The 22,796-nt window shown below is 41.1% G+C and overlaps 1 protein-coding gene across 6 annotated transcripts in view; it reads right to left on the bottom strand.

Moving 5' to 3' along the window:
* Positions 1-2,839: 2,839 nt before the first annotated feature.
* Positions 2,840-22,796, bottom strand: part of chchd3a (coiled-coil-helix-coiled-coil-helix domain containing 3a) — a 72,166-nt gene continuing 52,209 nt past the window's right edge. For all 6 annotated transcript variants that reach the window (XM_044343544.1, XM_044343545.1, XM_044343546.1 and 3 more), the window contains 3 exons: positions 20,543-20,613; positions 7,954-8,089; positions 2,840-3,553 (listed from right to left, as the gene is read on the bottom strand). In XM_044343544.1, the coding sequence (XP_044199479.1) occupies positions 3,530-3,553; positions 7,954-8,089; positions 20,543-20,613 (231 nt within the window). In that variant the 3' untranslated portion in view covers positions 2,840-3,529. The remainder of the gene's footprint in view (positions 3,554-7,953; positions 8,090-20,542; positions 20,614-22,796) is intronic.

Here is a 22,796-nt window from a genome sequence, read left to right as displayed (position 1 = left end):
TTTTATGTTAGGATTTCAATCACACTCCCCTTCCCATTGAGAGGAAGCAGTTTGATCGCTTATGATTTTCTCTTAGGATGTTGTGCAACTATCTGATTCAATATTTCCCCTCATTTCATTCCTGGACAAATGTTACTGCAGGAAATTTGAAAACATAGCCCTGTGTGTTGCAAGTTTGATGTGAGGATGTTACAGTTTTGTTCTGTTTTTCTTGCCTACCCTTGTATCATCCATGTGATGTCTTCTCATGAGGCTGATGATGATGGTAGATGCTCCAGCTGGCTTTACTCACTTTAGCGACCCCTCTCCTTTTTTGTGGATAAAAAGGTGGGACAAATTGCCCAAGTGTGGCATAACTAAACATCTTCACCACTGCTCTCCAGGCGTTTCCCAGGTGTGTTGCATCAGTGGCTCATGAAAGTCAGACCTGTCCCCAGTGTATCACATTCTGACCCACATGCCTGTATTTAACAAACTAAATGACTTATGACACACAAAGTTTTCAGCACAGATGATCAGGAAATACAAGGTTTGACACAATAAATATTGTAGCTATACAAAACGGGGAAGAGTCTCCAGTGTAGTCAAAGATATCCTAACAACCATCACAGGCAAATCATTGGTTTAAAGTTCCTGGGTATCTAACTGCAGTATATCTGTTTAAAGATATTTTTGGATTGCTACTTTTAAGACATTTTTCACACCTACACTATGTTCAATGTTCAACTTTGTGCTTCTGTAGCAACTGTTGTTGCTACAGAAAGTGCAACTAGGTGGATATTTCCATATTCTGCATGAAAGTATTATCATTCTCTGTTAGTTTCTTTTCATTATTTTTGGAAAGAGAATAATCTCAAATGCTGCATGTCCCATTAATGACATCAGTATGACTGCTCAGATATCCTGGAATAAGATTTGTGTTTTGCATACGTTCATTTTGTTACCTGATGTTTTTATCTTCCCCTGTCCATTCTGTGAAAAGAACCTGAAAGAAAATGAATGCCAATTTTTGATCCACCTTCACCTGAGAAACCTTCTTACTGTATTTCAAATTTGGTTCACCACCTTTCTCTTTTCAAATTCTCCACCCTGCAGCAAACGGCCTTGGGAACCCCTCAAGACCTCTGTCGCAATTTGAACACTGCCTGTTGCAGCTCTGCAGATTCACTTCAATATTTAGGAGCAGCTCAGTGCTCAAGGACATCTCAGCTTCACAAGTCACACTGAAATGTTTAAAAAAAAAAAGTATTTTCTGTCCATATCTGCCCAAATATCTTCCCTCGAATCAAAATCTCATTACTTCTTCCATCTGATAAATAGTCGATTTTAACAGTGGCTTCACTGTGCATACCAGAAGGCGTTTATAGAAATTCCAGCTAATATAGCACCACATACATTTTGAATTATGCCAAACTTGCATTGTCCTGCCCTGATTTAGTGTTTCACAGGAAATAAATCAAGCTAAAGAGGTATGAAGCTGTAAAAATGCTGCTTTATTCTCCAGCAACTCTATATAGACAAGCTATCATTAAGTATGGAGTATTTGTCAGAGCAGCTTTGCAAACTGAAAAGGTTAAGGTCGTGGTGGATGCCTTTCATAAGGAAAAGGTAAGCCCCATGTTTAGATCTTATGATTCTCTAATCATCCTTTAATTATATTAGAGGGAATATAATCTCATTACAGACAGAATACACCGTTAAATCACTTATCTTGGCTCGGAGGTACTGGGTCAGATAGTGGAGTCAAGCAGCTTGTGTCAGAGGCAGCAGGAGAAAAACAAGTGGGCAGAAAAAAAGAAAAAAAAAGAAAAAATTGGGCTTAGTCTGCTCCGTGGAGAAACACCTGCCATGAACACCAATACCCATTATCCCCAACCTTTAGAAAACCCCTCCAACACACACACCCACAACCTCGGTATAATAGAAGTCAACCCCTAACCCCTTTGAGACTCAAAAGTCAAAAAGCAAAAGGACAGCTGACTGACAGACAGCGAGGGGGGGATTAGTCACAATGAATCACATGCTTGCACGCACACACCCTGCCTCTCTCGCTCACTCTGTCCATCACACACACACACACGGTTTCTTCTTCTGATTCGGAATTAAGATAACATCCCCTCTGTAATCACCTGCCTCCACATCAAACCCAGACTCTGTCCCTCTGACTCAGATGTGGGGACGTACACACACATACACACACACACACACACACACACACACACACACACGCTGTTGCTGCCTTTATAAAAAAGTGCGTGGATGTCTGCAGTACTACCCCACCCACACACTGTCAAACCAAACACACATAAAAGTGTCTGTCTATCCAGTTAAACCCAAGCCAGAGAGTCTGGCGGAGTGCAGACAGCGTGGAGAAGCTGTCTCCTCCAAGGCAACATTAGCCTGGGAGACTGAGCAGAGAAGAAACACACTCCAGAAAGAAAGAAAGAAAGAGGAAGGAGGAGAAAGAAGTAGATCAGTAAAAGGAAAAGAGAGACAATGAGGGGATAAGGAAGAGGTAGGGACAGAGAGTCCTTACACTTTCATTGAGCGGAGGGAACGGAGGATTCACGTAGCAGAGCTATATAAAGAGAGACAGATAACGAAACAGAGAGAAAGATAGATTATGAACCAGAACATCTGGGACAAATATTTCTCCCGCGTTTCGTTCTCCCCTCTCCTGGGCTCATTCACTCCATTTGGCAAAATGTCGTCGTGACAACACGAGGGCCGCGTATCCATCAAAGATGCACCACGCTCACTGTAATTAACATAAAATACACACGCTTGCACTCGAGAGACACAGCCTGCTGAATATTTATGGAGAAAAGTTCAACAACAGTTCCTGCATCGTTTCATCTTTTATTTCCTGTGATCAGACATTGTCAGAAGTGTTGGTCTGGATGAATACTCAACATGCAGATAGTTACATTATTAACATAACAGAACACACATAACATAACACAGAATCTGATGTGAACATGTGTATCTGAAGAGGATAGTGCATAGAAAGCAATGGATTATGGACACTAAAATAAGACTGACTTTGACTAGTAAAAATAGACATTTATTTCCCTAAGGGTGCTGGAGTAAATGGGGATGGGAGGAGTCCAGGTGTGGCTTGTGATAGAGGTGGCTAGCTTCCTTGTGGTGGTGGTTCCAGTTCATCTTTGTTGCCCTTGTAGCGGGCCAGGGTTGACCTGTTGGTCCTCGCTGTGTCTCCAAAATGGCGGACAGTGTCACTGCCTCCCTGCTATACTCACAGGAGAGATAGACGAGGGGTAAGAGAGGTAGGGAAGGAGATAACAATCGAAGGGAAGAGGTGTCTGTTTCTCTCTCAGGGTGCTGTGCTCGGGTGCTTCCAGTCAGGTTTGGTTTGGTTCTCCACTACACAGGGTTTTGAGGGTGTGTGTCTTAGTGCTGACTCATTCCTCTCTTCCTTTTTCTCCGGTTTGGTCTGTCAGTCGGTCAATAATCAGTAATCCCACACAATAAATTCTTCATTGCTCCCTCTTTTCTTTCTCTCTCTTCCTTAACCCCCGGTCCTCAACTTGTTCTGGAGACAAAAAACAGAGAGGGAAGTGCATTAGAGAGATGGAGAGGCAAATAATAAAAAAAAAAGAAAGAAAATAGACAAATAGATGGATATTATGTCACACAGGACAGACGAGACAGATAGAGGAAGGTCTGAGAGTGCAATAAAAGGGAAGAGGATGGAGTGAGTTCGAGAAGTAGAGAAAGGACCCGAGGGCAGCGGATTCCATGTTAGCGATAAAGACAGCCACAAATCCCCAGCACTCTCTGTCAATAACCATTTGAACCAGCCTATTGCAGCTGATGCCACTGGATGAAAACTGGCTGAGAGCAGAGGGATGAAAGAGAAAAGAAGAAACTAGGGATATACTGTAAGGAAGGGACAGACAGAAAGGAAGAAAGAAAAATATCTTCCTTACGGACCAACTTAATAATGGTGTTGTGGATTAGATAAGTCCATGTCACTAACATTTCATTTCTCCAAAAGAAACTGAGTTTATTTTATTGTTCAGCCCGTAAAACAATTATGGACAAAACCAGCTGCAATAGCCGGCCTACTACACTGTAAAACAAGGTAAGGACAAAGAGGAGATTTTGAAGAAATCACTTTAAGGATAATTCTAGTTTATTACAACGTGGGTCTTGTTTTTGTAGTCCTGGCCATCATTTCTATAGACGAATCCGGCGCCATTACTGCGGTGGCAGAGTGGAACTGAACACATTTATACTGACAGTGAAAGCAGAGATGTTTGGGTTAATCACAGTCGGCAGTTGCCCCCTCCGACAGATGAAGGTAGTTTGTGTGAGTGTGTGGAAATTATTCAGTCTCTGAACACTAGTCTGAAAAAACAACTTTAACCTACCTTTCTTGTCCAAGTTCCACAGTCTGGATGTTAAAAGTGTGGATTAGCTAAAGAGCTGTTGGACTAAATTTCTCTGGAAAGTTAAATTTAGTAGATTATAACCTGTATTTTAATGGCATATGATGACGACTATATTTTCAACATATAACTGCTTTTCCGGGCTCTCTTGGACATATTTCTTGGCACAAACATCCAAACATAAATTTTTTACATAAATTTCAGTGCAGGTTTACAAGTGAGGTGCCACCGTACTGTTGTAATGGCGACTTGGCTACTTCCACCTGCAACCTGGATTCGTCTATTGGTTTTGGTGACATCGTACCTATAATACCAAAGTGATTGCTGATATCTGGAAATGTAGCAACATCGCAACAACAAATTCTGACAGGGCAAAAGCATTAAGGATGCATTGAACACATTAAATACAATACTGATGAATATGGATCAGTATATGTGCAGATACTGGACTCATTACGCAGCTTCAATATCTGCAATACCATGACTGATACACATCTTGTCAAAAATTTAGTGTTTATGCTATCAGATATATTAATTCAGTCATGGCAGGCAGACATCTCAGTTTTTAAAATCTCTGGCCTTATGTTACCTTACACAGAAATGATTCCAATGGGCTCCACACAGTGAGGTAGGGTATACAGACTTTAAATTAGATAAAAAAGAGAGCACAGGTATCGGATCAGTACTCTGTCTCAGCGGATACTCTGAGTGAAGGTATCAGAATCAGGAGAGAAAAAGTTAAGATTGGTGCACCCCTGAAAACCATGAGACAATCAGACAGGTTGGAAACAGGCCAGCAGTTCAGCTAGATAAACAACTTTATTTGGAGGTAAAAACCAAAAGTGAGCAACAGCAGTTTGCGAACAGTGACGGATATTTTTACGTCCAAAACAGTTAATGTACTTATTTTACACCTTCATTTTCTCCTATAAAACTAGTTTGGCTATCTTGGGGATACAAGATACAAGACAAGATAAAATACAAGAATAAATGTTAAAGTGCAGTGCAAGGAATGAATTAATTATTAATTACCGACAAACTTGGTGACCCAAGCTACGAAAATAACACCTGAATCTTAATAAAGTTGAATTATCCTTGAATATAAACATCTATTTAATCAAAAGCAACAGTATATACCGAGTCAAGATTTACTGACATCTATTGAGTGTTGAAATGACAAATAAAAATCATTAAAATGATTGAGATGTTGTCTATATTAGAGATGATGTAGAAGCAGTTTTTTTTTTTTTTTTGGAGCCGGCTCCTTTTTCATTTTGACACTTGTGATCGCAACACTCACTGAAACCACAAACAGGGATCTAAGCTTGGCCCTTTGAGAGTAAAATGGAGATGGAAGGGTCAGTCTAAAAAATGAAGTGGAGAAGGAAAAGATAGGGAGCAAGAGGCGGTCATGCGGCGAGAATATGGAATGAGGAGGCGAGCAGCGGATGGAGAGATCAGCCTCCATGATAAACTCTTATTCATTGAGGGAGGGGGAGGGGGGGGGAGAAAAAGAGGGACTTTATCTGTCCTTCGACTGCCTCTTCCTCACAGTTCGCTATCTGGACCTGTTAAGTGCTGAATGCATTAGAAATGTGACTAGGGATGAAGGGATGGTGGATGGAGCGAGTGAAGTGGGGATGGTGGCGTGGGGGAAAGAGGGCACAAAAGAGAGTGAAAGCAGGTCTAAATGTTATCACTGACTGTGGCGATAAGAACGCTAATTATCAGTGACAAAGGCTGGGCCTCTGACAACGCCTCTGTCTCGGCTGACTCCAGTTGAGGGGTCAATATTGTAAAACTGAGATTTGGGGGATTTGTTGTTTTTTTTTTTTATCCTCAGTAAGATGGCATCTTGGACAATCCTATCTATACCCACGGTGCCGCAGTTTTTAGCGGAATGTAAGATTTGAAGGGGAAGGACGGGGAAGGGGAAAAAAGATTTTGCTGTTTGAAAATTGTCTGAGCTTATGCTATCAAGTGTCTTTGACAGAGAGGGCAAGGAGATGAGAGGAAGCTGTTAGAGGGCACGGTTTGGATCATCTGACCTCCGGAGGTCAAAGTCATGTCCTTTGACATTTGTTCTCTGCACGGCTTCCTGCTTGGCTCTGATAAAGCTGTGTAAACATCCTAATCACGAGGCTGCATCAGCTCATATCAATTCTACTTCATTCCTTTCCTCTATTTTGTCGGATGTGTAATTCTGCATATTATTCCTTTAAAGCCTTATCACCCAACTGTTTCTTTTGCACCTAATGACTTTAAAAGCAAGTCTTAGATAGATAAGCGCAGACGAACAGGAGTGTGCTGTGATTGCCGCAGGGTGATAAACACAAGCGGATTACCATATCGTCTCAGGCTTGCTTCCAAACAATTTACAAGATCATAACAGCATCCGGACTGTGAACGTACCCTTGCTGAATCTTGACGAGGCTACAGGTAGCTCTCTTTAAAATGTACACGCACACACACACATACACACACACATTCACACGATGAATAAAACATAGTGTAATTTACATGATGTATAGCTTAAAAATCTGCCTGCATCTGACTTTTAAATCTAATACCTACGAGAGTGAGCTAGAGATACAAAACTCACTTCTCCTAATTTCCGGAAAAACAATGCAATTGTAAAAAGAAATCTAATAAAAAAAGCTCTATGAATGTAAATAGAGCCTTTCTGGGGCCGATGGATGTTATATATTGCCAAGTGAGAGAGGGGGAATCAAGTTAATATCAACCTGAGTGACATTACTATTACTGTACAGTGTGTGACCGTGGGAGACAGGGGGCGGAAAAACATTTGCACTTGGCAATGAAAGGAGAGAGCGGTGGAGAGGACAATGGTATCCAACTAGCAGCGGCTACTCCCTTGGTCTTATTACATTAAAACACACACAGAGACAGTCGGGGGAACGCCTGTGTCAGCAGGTATTATGGAAATAGGCCGTAAGGTTTAAACTGGCTATTTAGAGTGAGCTTTATTCAGGCGCCAGTAGCCGGGTGGAAATTATATTCTCCTGTCTAAAAGCAAGAAGCTGGTGCATATAAATGGATGCAAGTGTGTATGTGGATGTGTGTGTGTGTGTGTGTGTTAATCCATTTAGACATTTAGAGAGGTTCTATTGGAGCTACCGTACACACCTATGAGACTAATGACGTATGCTGTAGCAAACACACACATGGGGCTACTTTGTAACACACACATCGATTCAGCTGAAAACTATCCTACAGGAAGAGTAAATGCTACAACTTACATATCATCTGTCCATGAGGGTGCATGCGCATACTTGTCATTCTTTTCGGAGGGAAAAAGTGTGTTATTTTGGAGCGTTTTTAAGTATAAGCTCACATGCAAAGAGCACAGTGGCACACTATGAAATTCTCATTCATTTCACTTAACAAGCATGAAGTAAACATACAACATAATATGAAAGTTAAAAAATATGCTAGCATCAAAATAAAAGAAATCTACACCTTATGAATGAAGTGTAATATATGTAATATATGACAAGTTTTAAAAGACAAAAATACGCACCTGTTTGGCGTTGTTGACACACTGGAGGTAAAGGGCAGCTATGTTGGAGCAGTGAAGGGTTTTTCCAACGTTCTCTTTGTAGCATGCCAGGATCTGGCCCTGCAGGTCTGCACACACAGGATACATCTCATACCGCCTGCGGGGGGAGAGAAGGGGAGAGAAGTAGTGTGAAAATGGGGAAAAATATGGTGTAAAAGAGGAGGGGAGTTTGGGGCAGGAGAAAAAAAAAAGTGTGAGGGAAGAGAGTTAAGGGAAAGGGATGTTAAGTGTAAAAAAGGGGAAAGAGTGGCAAAGGAATCAAAGGTGGAAAGAAAATTGACAATATGTATATATATATATATATATGTATAAACAGAAAAAGAGGAAGAGGAATAAATGGTTGGTTTGGAAATTATCCTATCGATGGACACTGTTATCTCAAGAGAGCCCATGCAGCCCCCTGAGCTATGCTGTAGTTTACAGTGTGCACACCTCCTCCTCTTTCTGTTACTACTGTCATTCCAGTCCACAACACCTGAAGGAAGAATCAGCATTACTGTATCTGCTGAGGGAAGGTCAAAAGTCAATCCAGCCTCCACAGCCTGCTGTGATGATCATGCTGAAGTGGGCATTACAACATATCGACAGAGGCCAGAGGGTTTTCTAAAAATGGACAATACGAGGTGTCAAATAAAGCTTCTAGAAATGGCTTCAGCCCCTGAAAAGGGAGGCACCATCAGTGCCATGAGACTGTATGGGAGGTAAGCAAACCCTGCACATAAATGTGTAATGCAGAGCAAAACAAGAAAATAGTGTCAGTTTAATCTAGACGAGCAATAAGCCTTCCTTGCTACAATGTGATGATGATAATGATGATGAGGTTAAAATTACAGGCGTGATAAGTATACCTCCCTGGTAAATTACTCCCAGTTCTTGTGTCTTACAGCTAAAAACCCTTTAAAATCGCCTCACGAAAGAGAGCATTGATCACTCTATTGGGTACCAGTGAATCCATCCATTGATTACGAATGGCTCCATGTAAATACCTGACAGTGTCAACCATTTACATTCTGAGTAGCTGTCACCTTGGAGTGAACTAAATGGTAATTTCAGTCTTTTAAGCATCCAGAGAGAAGATGCTGTTGTGTAGTGGGAATGCTATATGCCTGGTTATGGGCTACACATCACTAGCTTAGCACTCAAGTCTGTCCTTGAGGTCTGCTTCGGCTTTAAGGCAGCTGTCTTAGCTGTTATGATCCAGATGCTAGTGCTGCTACTGGTAGATGTTACGCTAAACTTCAGTGCTTTTAAATGGAACTCTTTCATTACATGTACAGCATGCAAGAGTTGGCTCTTTTAGCCAATCTAAGCAGAGGGATGTACCACCAGAGCTGATGCCTGGCCCAATGTTAACTGCTTTTGTCTGTATCTTCACACACCCCATAAAAATCCATAACGACGACATATGCACATGCTAGGGCTATTATGCTAATGGAGGTGTCATCGTTTTGTTCACACCAGTGCTCAGGACACTCCATCTGCCTCACTAAACACGCCTTGCATTCGTGTGAAAGGAAAAAAAAAAAAAAGAGGTTTTGCCTGTCAGCAACTCTGGAGATCTCAAAGGAATATTGGTGGTGAAGCCGAGCCCCTGGAGTCAGAATCAGATGTTTGATTTGCCCCCTGGAGTGAGAAATTACCCCCCTGTTGGATACAAAGCATGGGATTGGTGGCACGGGTCATTACCCAGGGTGCAATGCAGCAGGAAGCTGGTGCAGTGAAGATGTTTACATATGTGCTACACCACATGGTCATATTTGTTAGGGATGCCGGAAAAATCTATAGTCCTCCACAGTGCAGGTCAGTGACAATTTGTGACAGTATAAGCAGCACTTCAACACCACTGTGAATAATCACCGCACTTAAATATTGACTATCCAGTGCAATGCACAGTAGCCAAACAGGGCAAGAGGCTTTTAGAGGCTAAAGCTTAAGCTGGTGAGCAATATTTCAACAAATAAAAATGGATTTTTAGTCAGTTTGGACAAATAAATGCTGTTACATAACATATTTGACACTTCCAAAACACCTTCCTTTCCTGAAGAGGCCACAAACAGATAGAGTAATCTGGATAGTCCTATTCTTTCCCCTCCATAAGCAGAAGTTTCATCATTTAAATTTCAAACATATAAACACGCAAACATTGGTGGATTGCTGCCAGGGTACGTCTGGCTTTTCCGTATGAATCATGACATTCACAACTTTGAGCACGGACTGGAACATTATGCTGTTTTGGTGTGGAGAATTAGGGCTCGTGGATCCATTGGGGAGAAATTCAGTCATTTGCTAGGAGGCATGACAAGGCCATTGCTCTGCGTCAGGGTATTGAACGATGACAGCAGCGCTAGCAGAAATCGCTGCCATTCTATTCCTATGGATCCTGATGCTCATTTATTACACCGCCTATGGGCATCTACAGGGACGAGAGGAGCCACATACACCCACTAATTACTTTCTTAAGCGTTCGCGTTAATGCCAGGTGCATCCTGCTGATACAAACCACAGTGTTTATCACCAGTAATGGCCTCTGAGTGAGAGAGAAAAGGAGGACAGAGGAAGGGAGTGAGGAAGAGGTGGGAGCGGGAGGGGGGGTGTTGGATAGAAATGAAGAGCCTTTCTTGATGAGGAACTAGTAGACAGTGGTACTTCTATTTTCGCTTGCTCTCTGGTTCTCTCTGTGGGGAAGGGGCTGAGACAGTGGTTGAGTTAATCATGGAGACAATAACACTGTCACACACACTCTGTAGCGGCACGCTGCATCCTATATCATCTATCATTAAGATTAACATTAAGTTCCCACCGCCAACCCCACAGAGCTTTTACCGGACGACTACAAGCCTCCCTCCCTCCTCCTCGGTTTTACATTAGGTGCCCTCATGTCATTTACAATAATATGACTGCTGTAGCGCTATGCGGCAGGGTGAGCAAACGCAAGAACGATAGACATGTCAGATCGTGAATGCTCTAGAAACCATACACCTTTTTTTTTTAACCTTTTATGTATGACATCTACCCACATTTCTTGGCTTAATAATATAAATTGTTATGGAAATAAGCTCGAGTAAATTTACCCAGTTTTAGGCAAGCTGGAGGGGGATCTTATTGTTTGTATTTAATTACAATTTGAACCAACAATGCCTTGCTACACAGCTACTGTATATCAAAGCATTTTACAAACACCATACCAAACAAGACAAACGTTAGCTTGTTCATGTTATATTCATACCTTAGCAAGATAGATTTATGTGTAAAGGGTAAAATGCTGCCAAATGGATACACAGTAGATTCCTCTGCTATGGGAATCACTGAATATAATTATAGATATAGTTGAAAACAACAATGAATCATCCGGTTCCCATGTAACCTGAGTAGTAAGGCATTCATAAACAGGGACGCTGTATAACATTCCCAAAGCATTTTACTGTTGGTGAAAGGTTTACAGGAAATGATAAAAATTTGACATTTTTCTAATGTCAAAAGTTCCCTCACTGAAAGTCATGATGTATTTGGGTCCATTATCAGTAGAAGATGACAGGTTGTGATTTAACTTTTTTGCTTTTGACCCCTTTTTATGAATCAGTGTCTGCTAATGACCCCTCATTATAGGGTGCAAATCCATGAGTTACGAGCAGCTCAAATTACAAGCATGAAGATTTTCTATTCTTAGTGTCTCGTTTGAGTAATTTTAGAGGCCTGTGGATGTAAAACTATACAGAATTTCACAAAACAAAATCAACAATTAGGGAAACTTATGAAGAAAAAACTGAATTTTTGTGTCATAATCTAGTTTTTTAAAAGATTTTCTGACCCTTTCGATTCACTTCATGACCGCATCTAGAGGCGCTGACTCCACTGTAAACTTTAGAGAGACACTGTTGCTCCATATCTGTCCTTCATACAGCCGTCACACATATTACTGAACATAGATAAACACACACACTCGCTCGTCAGTTAATCACACATACTTGACATGCTCACGGACGGACAAAAATTATACAGTAAACTGGACCAGTCTAAAGTTTGGACACACCTTTCCATTCATTTGAATGGGAAGGTGTGTCCAAACTTTTGGCTGGTACTGTAAATGTCTACACAAACAAATCAAAAGGCTATTCTACAGGTTATAGAACAGCCACTGCCAATAAATGTCCCACAACCCCCCTCTCTTTTAGCGCTACCCTTTTTTCACCATCTATATCTTCTCTTTTTTCCCCTCTTCCTTTTATTCCCTTCCTCCTACCCCAGATGTTCATGGGATATTTAATAAAACTCCATGTGGTGGGAGACACTGAAATAAATAGAGACATCTAGCCAGATACAGTTGGTTATTATTTGTGTGTGTGTGTGTGCTGCACCCCTGTACCCCAGAGACAGTAAATCTAAACAGTCATATAGGGGTCTTGCCTCATGCCATCAGTAGCAGTAAAGGTCTCATTCACCCCAACCCCCATCACACATATATATATACACACACACACACACACACACACACCAACCAAGTCCCTATTGCCTTGATCCACTGATAGAGGGAGGAATGAAAGGGAGGAGTGAGGGTGGGTTTAGATATCTACATTACAGTTTCACAGCTCTGCGTCATAAATCACAAAGCGGCGAGAGGAAAAAAGGAGGGACAGAGAGAGAGAATAGGAAAAGGACAGAGGTGAGAGGGAAAGAAAGAGGATTAGGAAGAGATGCTTTATCTGAGAAACAAAAAAGTCTTATGTGTATGAGACAGAGGACAGAAAAGAAAGTGTGGGGAAAAAAGAGAAGAATTGTATATATGAAATATATGCATATGAAATGAAGTAGGAGACATAGAGAAGAGTGGTGTAGGAGAGGAAGCCCCTTCACAAAAAAAAAAGCAACTCACTCCCTTTATGAAGTTTTCCTTCAGGAGAGAACAGAAAACGAGGTTGAGAGGAGGGGCAGAAATGATATGAGAGGGTGAATGTGTCCCATTTAACATGTAATAAAGCAGAACAGATTACCTGCTCACTCCTTCTCACTGTCTGTCTCCCACCTCAAGGTGTCTCTATATCATTTAATACAATCCCTTCTTTCAAGCACTCCCACTGCACAAGTCAGCACATTTCCATGGAGGGAGAATATTCCGATGGGTTTATGGCTACGGCTACATTCTTCAAAGAACATATTGACTGCAAGCCGAGGATGTATTGAGATCGATGTTGGGATTTTTCATACAATATGCATGGGCTATGCCAATAGACTGAGCGAGGAACAGTATCAGTCCATTTTTCATACCAACATATATTGACCATGACTACCATCTGCTGTAACAATGTAGAGCTGTGCACAAAAATGACATTCATAGATCTCTGTTAAGGATACACCATGCTTCAATAGTTGAACAAAGTGTGAGACACATCTGGAAACATGTACGTTCATCTGTCATAATTTCAGATGCATTATAACTCAGAACAGAGACACGCACACACACACACACACACACACACATATTGATGCTCAAAGGAACAAGCAGGAACAATCACAGAGACACTGGATGCCAGAGCCAAGAGGACATTGTCCACTCCAATACTGGCTGGCATTAAACTGTCCCCTGCAAAAAAAAAAGTGTTATTGATCGCAAAAACTGGCCTCAGGGGAATCTGGCTATCATTGTAAAAGTTTTCACTCCAACTGCAGTAAGAACACTGCTTCCTGTCTCTAACTTATTAGATCTGTCACACCAGTGAACAAGGGTGCAGCAGGACTGGGTGGCATAACATGTGATGACTGCAACCAGGCAGAAAAACAAAGAAACAAAAAAAAAAAACTGGTAGAAGTGTTTTTAGAGAAATATTAAAAAATCTGTATGAAAAGACATGTTAATCACTCTATTACTAAAGTTCTTAAATGGTTAAAGTTGTCTAAGAACAAGCAGGAGAATAAAATACAGTCTAGCATTGGTAAAATTTTGATTTAAATCAGTAACTCTCTGATCAAAGATTCAGTACTTGACATTTTATAGATATTTGCTGTCACACACACTTTTCATTCTGTTCCAAAAGAGTGAAGCCATAACAATATAAGATTGCCTTTTGCCTTTTCTATTTGCACACAAGTTCCTTATTTGCAGGCATTGCTGCTCATCTCTTTTTATGGGATTTTTCTAGATTTTTTAATTTTTTTTTTTTTTTGCCTGTTTTTGCCAAGTGACCCTATTGTAGAAGACGTCATTTGGTTTGCTATCACATGACTTCACTAATGGAGTTATCATTCTATTATGATTAAAAAGCACTTGAACAAGAACAGGAAGAAGCCATTTTATGGTCCGATTTGGTCCATTTTCACACATGTTGCGAGTATTTATCTCACCCACGCACACGCATAAAAACACACACACACAGACCCACATCACACACGAGCAACACATACTGTAGCTAAATCGACAGTATGGATTACCCTACCCTGCCACCAGATTGAGTTCCCAATCGCCACATTGTCTATTTATCATCATTTGGGTCCACTTAGGGGTTAATAGGGTTAAGGGGTGGGTGCCGGTTCCCCCTTAAATAGCCCTCATGTTCTCTCTAGTTAAGGCAGGTGTCAGTACTGAGGGGGGTAAATAAATACAAATGATCCAGTTAAGGAGAAAAATGACACACATTTCGCTCACGCTGCTTTTAAAAAGCAGACCTGAGTGACCCCCCGCAGTGAAATCCATCAGCATGGATAAGAGATTGAATGAGAGAGAGAGAGGGGAGACAGAATCAAGGAAAGCGTGAGGGATAAAAGACTGCTGAAGGATGGAGTGAGAGAATGCATGAGTGAGGGAGAGAGGCAAAAGCAGACAATAACAAAGAGGGAGAGAGCCGGAGAGATTTAAATTAAGACAGAAAACTCGGTTACTAAGTGAGCAGTGAGGGAGACAAAGAAGGATGAGCGAGTGAGAGGAAAAAGAAAGCCAGCACGTGTCCTGTTTGACCCCTCTTCATATACAATCTAAGCTGACTGTCCTGAAGCAGGGGAAATACTCGAAAGATTTCACAAACATACATTGAAACATGCTGCCTCAAAGATGTTCAGGGATCCTTTTTTGTGAAATACACCGTGACATTACAGTAATAACGTGAAGCAAGTGGTAAACATGTCGTACATATTCTCTGCATATCCAGAAAATGCGAGGAATAGAAAAAAACTGAAATGTCACTGTGCTGCATACTATATGAAAAGAAAAACAATACAGAAAAGCAATAAAAGCTGTGAGTGGGTTTCCCGCCCATCTCCAATGCAGCAAAGTCACTAAATCAGCCACTAAAAGGTGTGTGTGTGTGTGTGTGTGTGTGTGTGTGTATTGTATGTCCATGTGTGCGCCCACGCAGGTCCTTAGAATTGTGTGTGCTTTTTACAGCCAGCACAGCGAACCTCTTAAGACCGAAAGAAGAGCTTTTAAAGCAGTTATTGACTTCTGTCTCCTCAGCTGACCACCATCTTGTCCCTGCACCCAGGTTGCCTAGCTACGGTATTGTGGTTCATCCTCACCTGACAGAGGGGTCAAAGCACCGCTCAGTCTGTCCTACCTCGCTGACTACTTTAGAGAAAAACTGCTCGACTACTTCAACTGAAGTACTTGGCAATAACTTGCCTGCTAAATTAATTCCTGTCATTCTTAATAATTAAAACCGCTGTTCGGTGCAATTAAATATCAATAAATCATTACTTCATTAATTTTGAGACATCAGTATCATTCCTTTAAACAAACAGGAGCACTGCCAAGAAAATGGAAAGCCCATACCTGTCTCTACACTTTATTTACATTTTACAGCAGCAGGGTGGATTTTGCAGGAAACCTGCTGGTTTTCCTCCAGTGTATTTATCCTCTCTAGTACCATGAAAGATAAAACAAATGTACAACGCAATAGTCCTGCAATGCTTTGTTGCTGGGCTATTGTGGTGGATTGCATTAGGTTGCAAGGGATTTTCAAATTTTGTGTCCACAACCTTCATGACATGAAGAAATGGTTTGTGGAAAATTAAGGGAAATGGTCATAAACTGAAGTGACAAAAACCGCTGGCAGTAAACTTCATCATAGTCTTTACTTGTTTACTAGAATGAAGCCATCATTAATTTGATAGTGACACATGCTGTTTAAAAAAACGATACACTGCAAAGCTTTTAGCAAGAACTTAATTACTGAGTAGTTTTCTTGTAATATTGTGCAATATATTAATGTGCAGAAATAAAAAAAAGCAGATAGAGGGGTAGTTAAAGTTTTTTATTGCTGGGTGTTTCTAGTTACTGGGGGCTAAAGGAGGGATGAGTGGGCTCTTCTTTCTCCCACACGGTATGGAGAAAAAAGACAGGCTGTCAGGTGTGGTCTCTTGACCGAGGCACTACAGCACACCGGTGTTATGAAGAAAAACAACGAGCCATTTACATTCAACAAGTTTCGCTCCACGCCTACTCATTCCACCTTTGTGCGAGTGTGTGTTTGGAGAGACAAGGCGAGGACTGCGTGAGGCTGCTGTTTTTGTCAACTGGATTGAATTAAAAAAAAAAAAAAAAAAAGATTTATTCAAAAGAGCTAACAAAAAAAAAACAAAAACAAACAGACAAAAGAAGTGAGTGTGTAGCCTGAGGGAGGAGAGGAGTGACAGTGAAGTGACAGACTAAAATGAGATTTTATTCTCTATGGCCAACTGTATAGGCTGGAACTGAAAAATGCGCCGCTTAGACACACATCTGCACACAAACACAGAAGCCTGAAAATTTATTGCCTTTTCTGATCTTATGACAAATGTCACCATCAAGGCAGAACACATAGTGGAGTCCAAGTTCACAAATGAGGGTCTCAATCTTTCAGTATTACACAACGCTGTCAAACCTACACCTGTTCACCAGTATGGAATGTCCCTGTCCCATATCAATTCTGCAGGGACTCTGGAAAAACACGGAGTGACCAGCTTCAACAAAGAAGCCCAAAGCCTCGCCAAAGGTTAGCACTGACAGGAAGCTTAGGACTACGCCACCGTTTCTTTCATTCCCCCCCATTCCACCTTTTCGCATAATCTCACATCTATCATTTTCCTCCATGCCTGTCAGCTTGCGTTTCAAACTAAAGCCCCATTGGGTCACCGCAGCCCGTCGAGACACACATACATACTCCGGTGCAGACACATGTGTGTACATGAGCACGCTTAAATGCATTTATCCTCACACACACACACACACACACGCACCCTTACATAGGCTACATGTAGTGCAGTAAAGGTCACACATTCAGTACTGGACAGTGTGATAATGCATCAGACTTGGATAAACAACTAGTGGTGAACATGGCAGCATATAAATCAGGTGCAGAGACAGATAGCCTCCTTCCCACAGGCAAGTGGAAACTCTTATCTCCAGTCAGTGTCACATGGAAAGTGAATAAAAGCTTTGGCCCTATGTGAGCATGTGTGTGTGTGTCTAACGTACTGTGTTATTACATTATCTCTTACATGTTGTGTATATTCACGTATGTAAGAACTGTACAGCAAACGTCTTTTGTCTGGGTCTTCAAGAGCAAGACGACACCGTACAGTTTATGATTCAGAGCAACAATTTCAGACACTAGAGGAGCCAACATCATTTGTTCACGCTCTGTTCAGGCAATGTTGCCCATGTGTCTGCTTTTTTCAGTATTAGTATTGCCCCAGCTTTATGTGGAAAATGATAACTATTAGAAAGTGTGAGGGAATGTAGCCTTGTGTGCGTCTTTCCATATATATATACATATATATATATATATATATATATATATATATATATATATATTTGTGTGTGTGTGTGTGAGTTTGACTGTATGTGTGTGGATGTAATGAGGTCACAGTGATGCAGTTGCGTTCCAGTTGGGAGAACTCCATCATTCTCAGAAAACTCTGGCGGGAATACTGCAGGAGAACGGCAGGGAACAGCTGCACCGCACACCTAAACAAACAACTACACACACACACACACACACACACACACACACACACACACACACACACAACCTCATATCGCCCACGCACCCTTCCCTCCCGTGAGTATCTACCTCTCACACTTTATTTTTTAACATGGCCAAGGAAAATGGACGCACCGTACTGCAGAGATGAAAGGAACATATTGCATACAGTGGGATGCACAATGGCTACCTGCTGGAACCTATCACGTTTGTAAATTACATGCTTAAGTTGTCTGTATATATTACTTACTAACATGAGAGAAACACATACTAGAGGGCGACACGGGAGTAAAATTTTCATCTTTCAATTTTCCAGGCACCTGCTTTATTTCATTCAATTGCATCGTTTTAGATTTTTTTCCAAGACTGTCCTGATGAATCATTTTTACTGCTGATCCTTTCTGAAAACAGAGTAATTAATTCCTATGTTGACTATTACAAAGCCTCACCTCTAAAGAACCTGCAAGAACAGGTGCAGCATGTAGCTGTGACACATAAATTCCTTGCAAATCCCTGATTTTTTTCTCAGTTCCTGATCCAAATTTCACAAAGTAATAACAGTTCCATCCCACAGGACGCGGCAGATAACTGATCTGACATCATATGCATATGGAAAACTCATACTGCTCAACATATACAGATGTTATAACCCTTGATAGGAAAGCCTCTCCTGGTCCCACACATTTTCTCCTCCACTAAAATAAACCTAATATCAACCCTAACACTAATCAATCCCTGGAGTACCATCACTCCCTTTACAGTGTCACTGACATGAGCTAGAGAGGGGAAATGAAGACATTCTTATAAGAAAGATGTCATCTTCCACACTTTATAACATCCTCACATTAACATATCAAATGCTAATTCTATCAAGTATGGATAAAGCCCCGGCTTTGCTTTTTTTTTTCCTTTTCCTTTTTTTAAATCTCTGGGGGACATTTTCAACTTCGAGGAAATCAAAAGCCTCTGTAAGACAAAAAAATATTTCCTCTTATTATTCAACAGAGGACACAGATAGCATCTTATCTCTGTGGGGTCTCTGTCATAAGTGAGAGAGAGGGAGAGAGCTTTGAGGGAATGGCGCACACATTATGTTCACAAAAGATGTTCAACATATGAGCGCATACAAACATACGCCATGATGCTTGAACTCACACACATAAACAAGCTGGGGCCAAACACGCCCTGTTAAATCCAATTAACCCTCATTTCTGATCCCCTCAATGCATCCCTGCCCCTGTCTTGTAACACCAGACCTTCCCGCTATTTCATTAGCACAAACACACACACACACACACACACACACACACACACACACACACATTCACATGCACACGCAGATGCTCTTGCCCTCCTCTACCTTGCCACCATTGTAATCCAGTCACAACCCTGCTAATGCACCTCCTTTAATCCAATCAGCCAATCACGGCTCTTTGTGCAAAAGGCCTGTGTCACATGACCACCTTAGACCAACATTCGCTTGCAGTTAGCACTGTCATTTTGCACTAATGTTATTCCAGTGTATTTTTTTCCTTTAATGTGATTTGGGAAGTCTCAGCTCCAGCTTCCATGAGTCTAGCGCTAAACCCCCGGTGGGCTAGGCTAATCAGTTTCCAGCATTTCTGAGGGAGACAATGATCCCAGTGTTAGCGCTGGCTAATGACAAGCTAACACAATTAGCCCGGTCTCCCTAGAGGAGATCATAGCCAGGGCCCATTCTTGCCCCACCTCCTGCAGGCTCCTCATCCACTTTCCCTACATTACTATGGAGCCTAATGGCTTGTTATTAAGGAGACAGATGGAACACGGATGGGAAGGGATTATGCATCTTCTTGAGTTACATATATGTGTCGGATATGTGCTACATCCATGACTGCTTGGATGTTTTATGTTACCTTCTCTTCTAATAGCTTCAATACAGTAATCATTCATTTAACTGCAAGGTGTGGCAGAAAGAGCACCATCAGGGTTAAGAGTAAGGACCATGCATGCTAAAAATGTATGCACATGAGTATTGTAATGCATTTTGACTAAACATGGATCCCAAATATGAATTTAAAAATGTTTTGTAGCACCAGATGAGAGGAGTTTGCAGTATAAGACAGAAAGAAAAACACAGTCAAGATTATATAAAAGTCAATGTAGAATTATTTTCTGCAGTACAAAGGTTATCTTATACTTCCTGTCTTGATGTAGGAAATGTTTTACACAATACATTATGCCTTTCTAACACTGAGACATACTAAGCGCACAAGAAAAGCCCCGTCAGCTATCATCAACATGCAATCAGGCTTATCAGTGAGCCGCATCATCAACAACAGCTAATGGGCCGGGCTAATGTGGTTCTGATTGAAAGACGTAGGTTAGAATGTGGCCAGCATAATTCAATAATGTATTCACTGGTCCACATGGACTTCTAATAGTCTAGGAATGCATAATTTTTAGATAGCACAAAATAAACACCTACTGTGAATGACAAAAGGGCTTATTGCGAACATTTTTTTCAACAGTAAAGGAACAGTGAAAATCCAACTTGTAGAAAAGGCTATAAATGAGTGATATATAATTTAGAGCCTTTGGATTAACTGTGTCTGTGAGCTTACTTGAACTTGGCATTCACTTGGTCTGCAGCTTTATGGTAGTTCTCCGTGGTGACCTTGTAGAACTGAGCACTCTGCAGAGAGAGGAAGAGAGAGAGAGAGAAGCCAGCGAGTGAGAGAAATGCATTTAAATGTGATTGTAATCTCTTATATATAAAAAAAAAAAGTCCATCCAATTTATTCACATCTTCACTTTTCAGGTTGAAGATATTTAAGTGAAAGGAAACATGTCAGCAAAGAAACATCTCTTTACAATTCAGATCTGATGTGCAGCAGGCGGACCAGCCATTAGGACTTATGGACAGAGAGACAAAATTTTCCAAATTGGGCCCCTTATCAACACCCAATCCACCACCACCACCACCCACCCTTAGCTCTTACACCAACATGGGCAATTTCAAATAAGTTCTTGGCCATTTAGCCTTGAAGTGACATAGATGGAGTCTCTAACAATCATTCTCAAATCCAGTGTTACAGACCCATCCAGGCCATACTCTGTTTTGCATATATATACTCAACATGGTTATAAAGCACAAAAGGTCAACTCAGTTATTTCAAAACACAGAGAAAACATTTCTTTCAAATTACACTGTGACTGTTATATTCCTCATTTTACCTTAAACAAAACAAGGAGAGAAAAAAATTCCCTCTAATGAATGAGTGATTAGAGAAAAGCAAAATCAAATATTGACTGAAGAAATTACTGCAAGTCATTAAATCATAGGATTAAATCATAAGTGAACAAATAAATTTACTCTTCATCTATCAAATTCAATCTCGAGGGCTACATTAATCAAAGTATTGGTCAATTTATGTGCACAACTGAGATACTGTATAGAGTATATGGCTGTCAGCTGAAATGATGATAATAATAATAATATAAACAGAGGCTTACCCAAATGTTTAGCTTATTGTATTGTAACCATCTTTGCAGTTGTATTCTATGTCTTGTCATTTTCTTGCTGACTTTAGGCCTAACACTTTGCTGATTACAAGCATTAGTAATACCAGCAGGTTGCATTGTAATAACCTTATATGGGCAGTGCAAGAGTGATTTTTTAAAAATCGTGTTAAGCGAACACGCTAACGTTACTTAAAGGTTAAGCAATCTAAAGTTTTATTCACTATTATTTATTTATTTATCTGCTTAGCTCCACACCTTTGCCACATTCAGCTTCACCTGTCATACCTGGTGCTTCTTCACACTTTTTTTTTTTTTGGCCAGAAATTTGGCCATTGCCTCTCTGCTCCTTTCATTTTCTTCTTCTTTCTGTACCCCGGCTTTTCTTTTTTGAGCCACTGATTTTTGGTGAGGCGTTTTGACTCAGCTAGTCAGGCTGCAGTTCACTTTACATTAGCGGCACATGTTAGTTCTGCACATCTGACTGGCCAAGTGTTTCGACTACAACATTTTCAGAATACCAGTGGGAGTGGGGTATCAGATGACGAAATGAAATTGAAATTAAATGTGTTTTAGTGATAATATATTTATTTATCAAGTTAATACATATACATGGTACTCTCAGTAACATAAGTTAGTAAGTAAATTGTTGTACTTGATCCCATTTAAGGGTCAACCATAGACCTTAACATGGGCCCCCCTTGGGCCTTGGGTTGGGGTCATCTGTACCCTTTGACCGCCCCTGATGGTGGGGCTGAGAGTAGGCCTTCCTACGGCAGAGCTGAGCCTACACAGCTCTGCCTCATCTACCATCACAAACCCTATTAAAACTTTATGGAGAGGGATATTGAGGGCACAGGTCTATTACCAGTTGGACTTGTCCAGAAGATGGAAGCTAAGTTTGTGATCTTTACTGTATGTAGGTTGTGAGTGGGGAGTATACCATGTATGTTTGCCTCCTTGTGTGAGTGTGTTTTATTCGTGTTTGTGTGTGTGTGCTTATCCTCTGCTGTAATAACAGGCAGCAATCCTGTAAGGTCAGAGGGTCGCTAGTCAACAACGTACTGACCACCGGTCATAATCCCCTGGTGACCCATAGCAAATGAACCCATAGCAGGACCACTCAGCCTGAATTACTTCCTCAAACACGGCCATATAACCTGGCCCCTACACCGTTTATACTACTCGAGGAAGATCTGTTTTGTCAGCCCTCAGTGGCTGTTATGCACGTTTATGATCAAAGGGTGAGAGGTTGTAAAGTGTGATGGATGGCTTGATTGAGAGTAGTATGAGGTTTGATCCAGGGGCAAAGTTAGGCAATGTCTTCTAATACCAATGTCTTCCTGTGGAGGACTC

Source organism: Thunnus albacares, chromosome 23 (genome assembly GCF_914725855.1).
Source record: "Thunnus albacares chromosome 23, fThuAlb1.1, whole genome shotgun sequence".
Lineage (NCBI taxonomy): Eukaryota > Metazoa > Chordata > Actinopteri > Scombriformes > Scombridae > Thunnus > Thunnus albacares.
The sequence above is the reverse complement of the archived record's forward strand: the minus strand, read 5'-3'. Positions and strand labels throughout refer to the sequence as shown.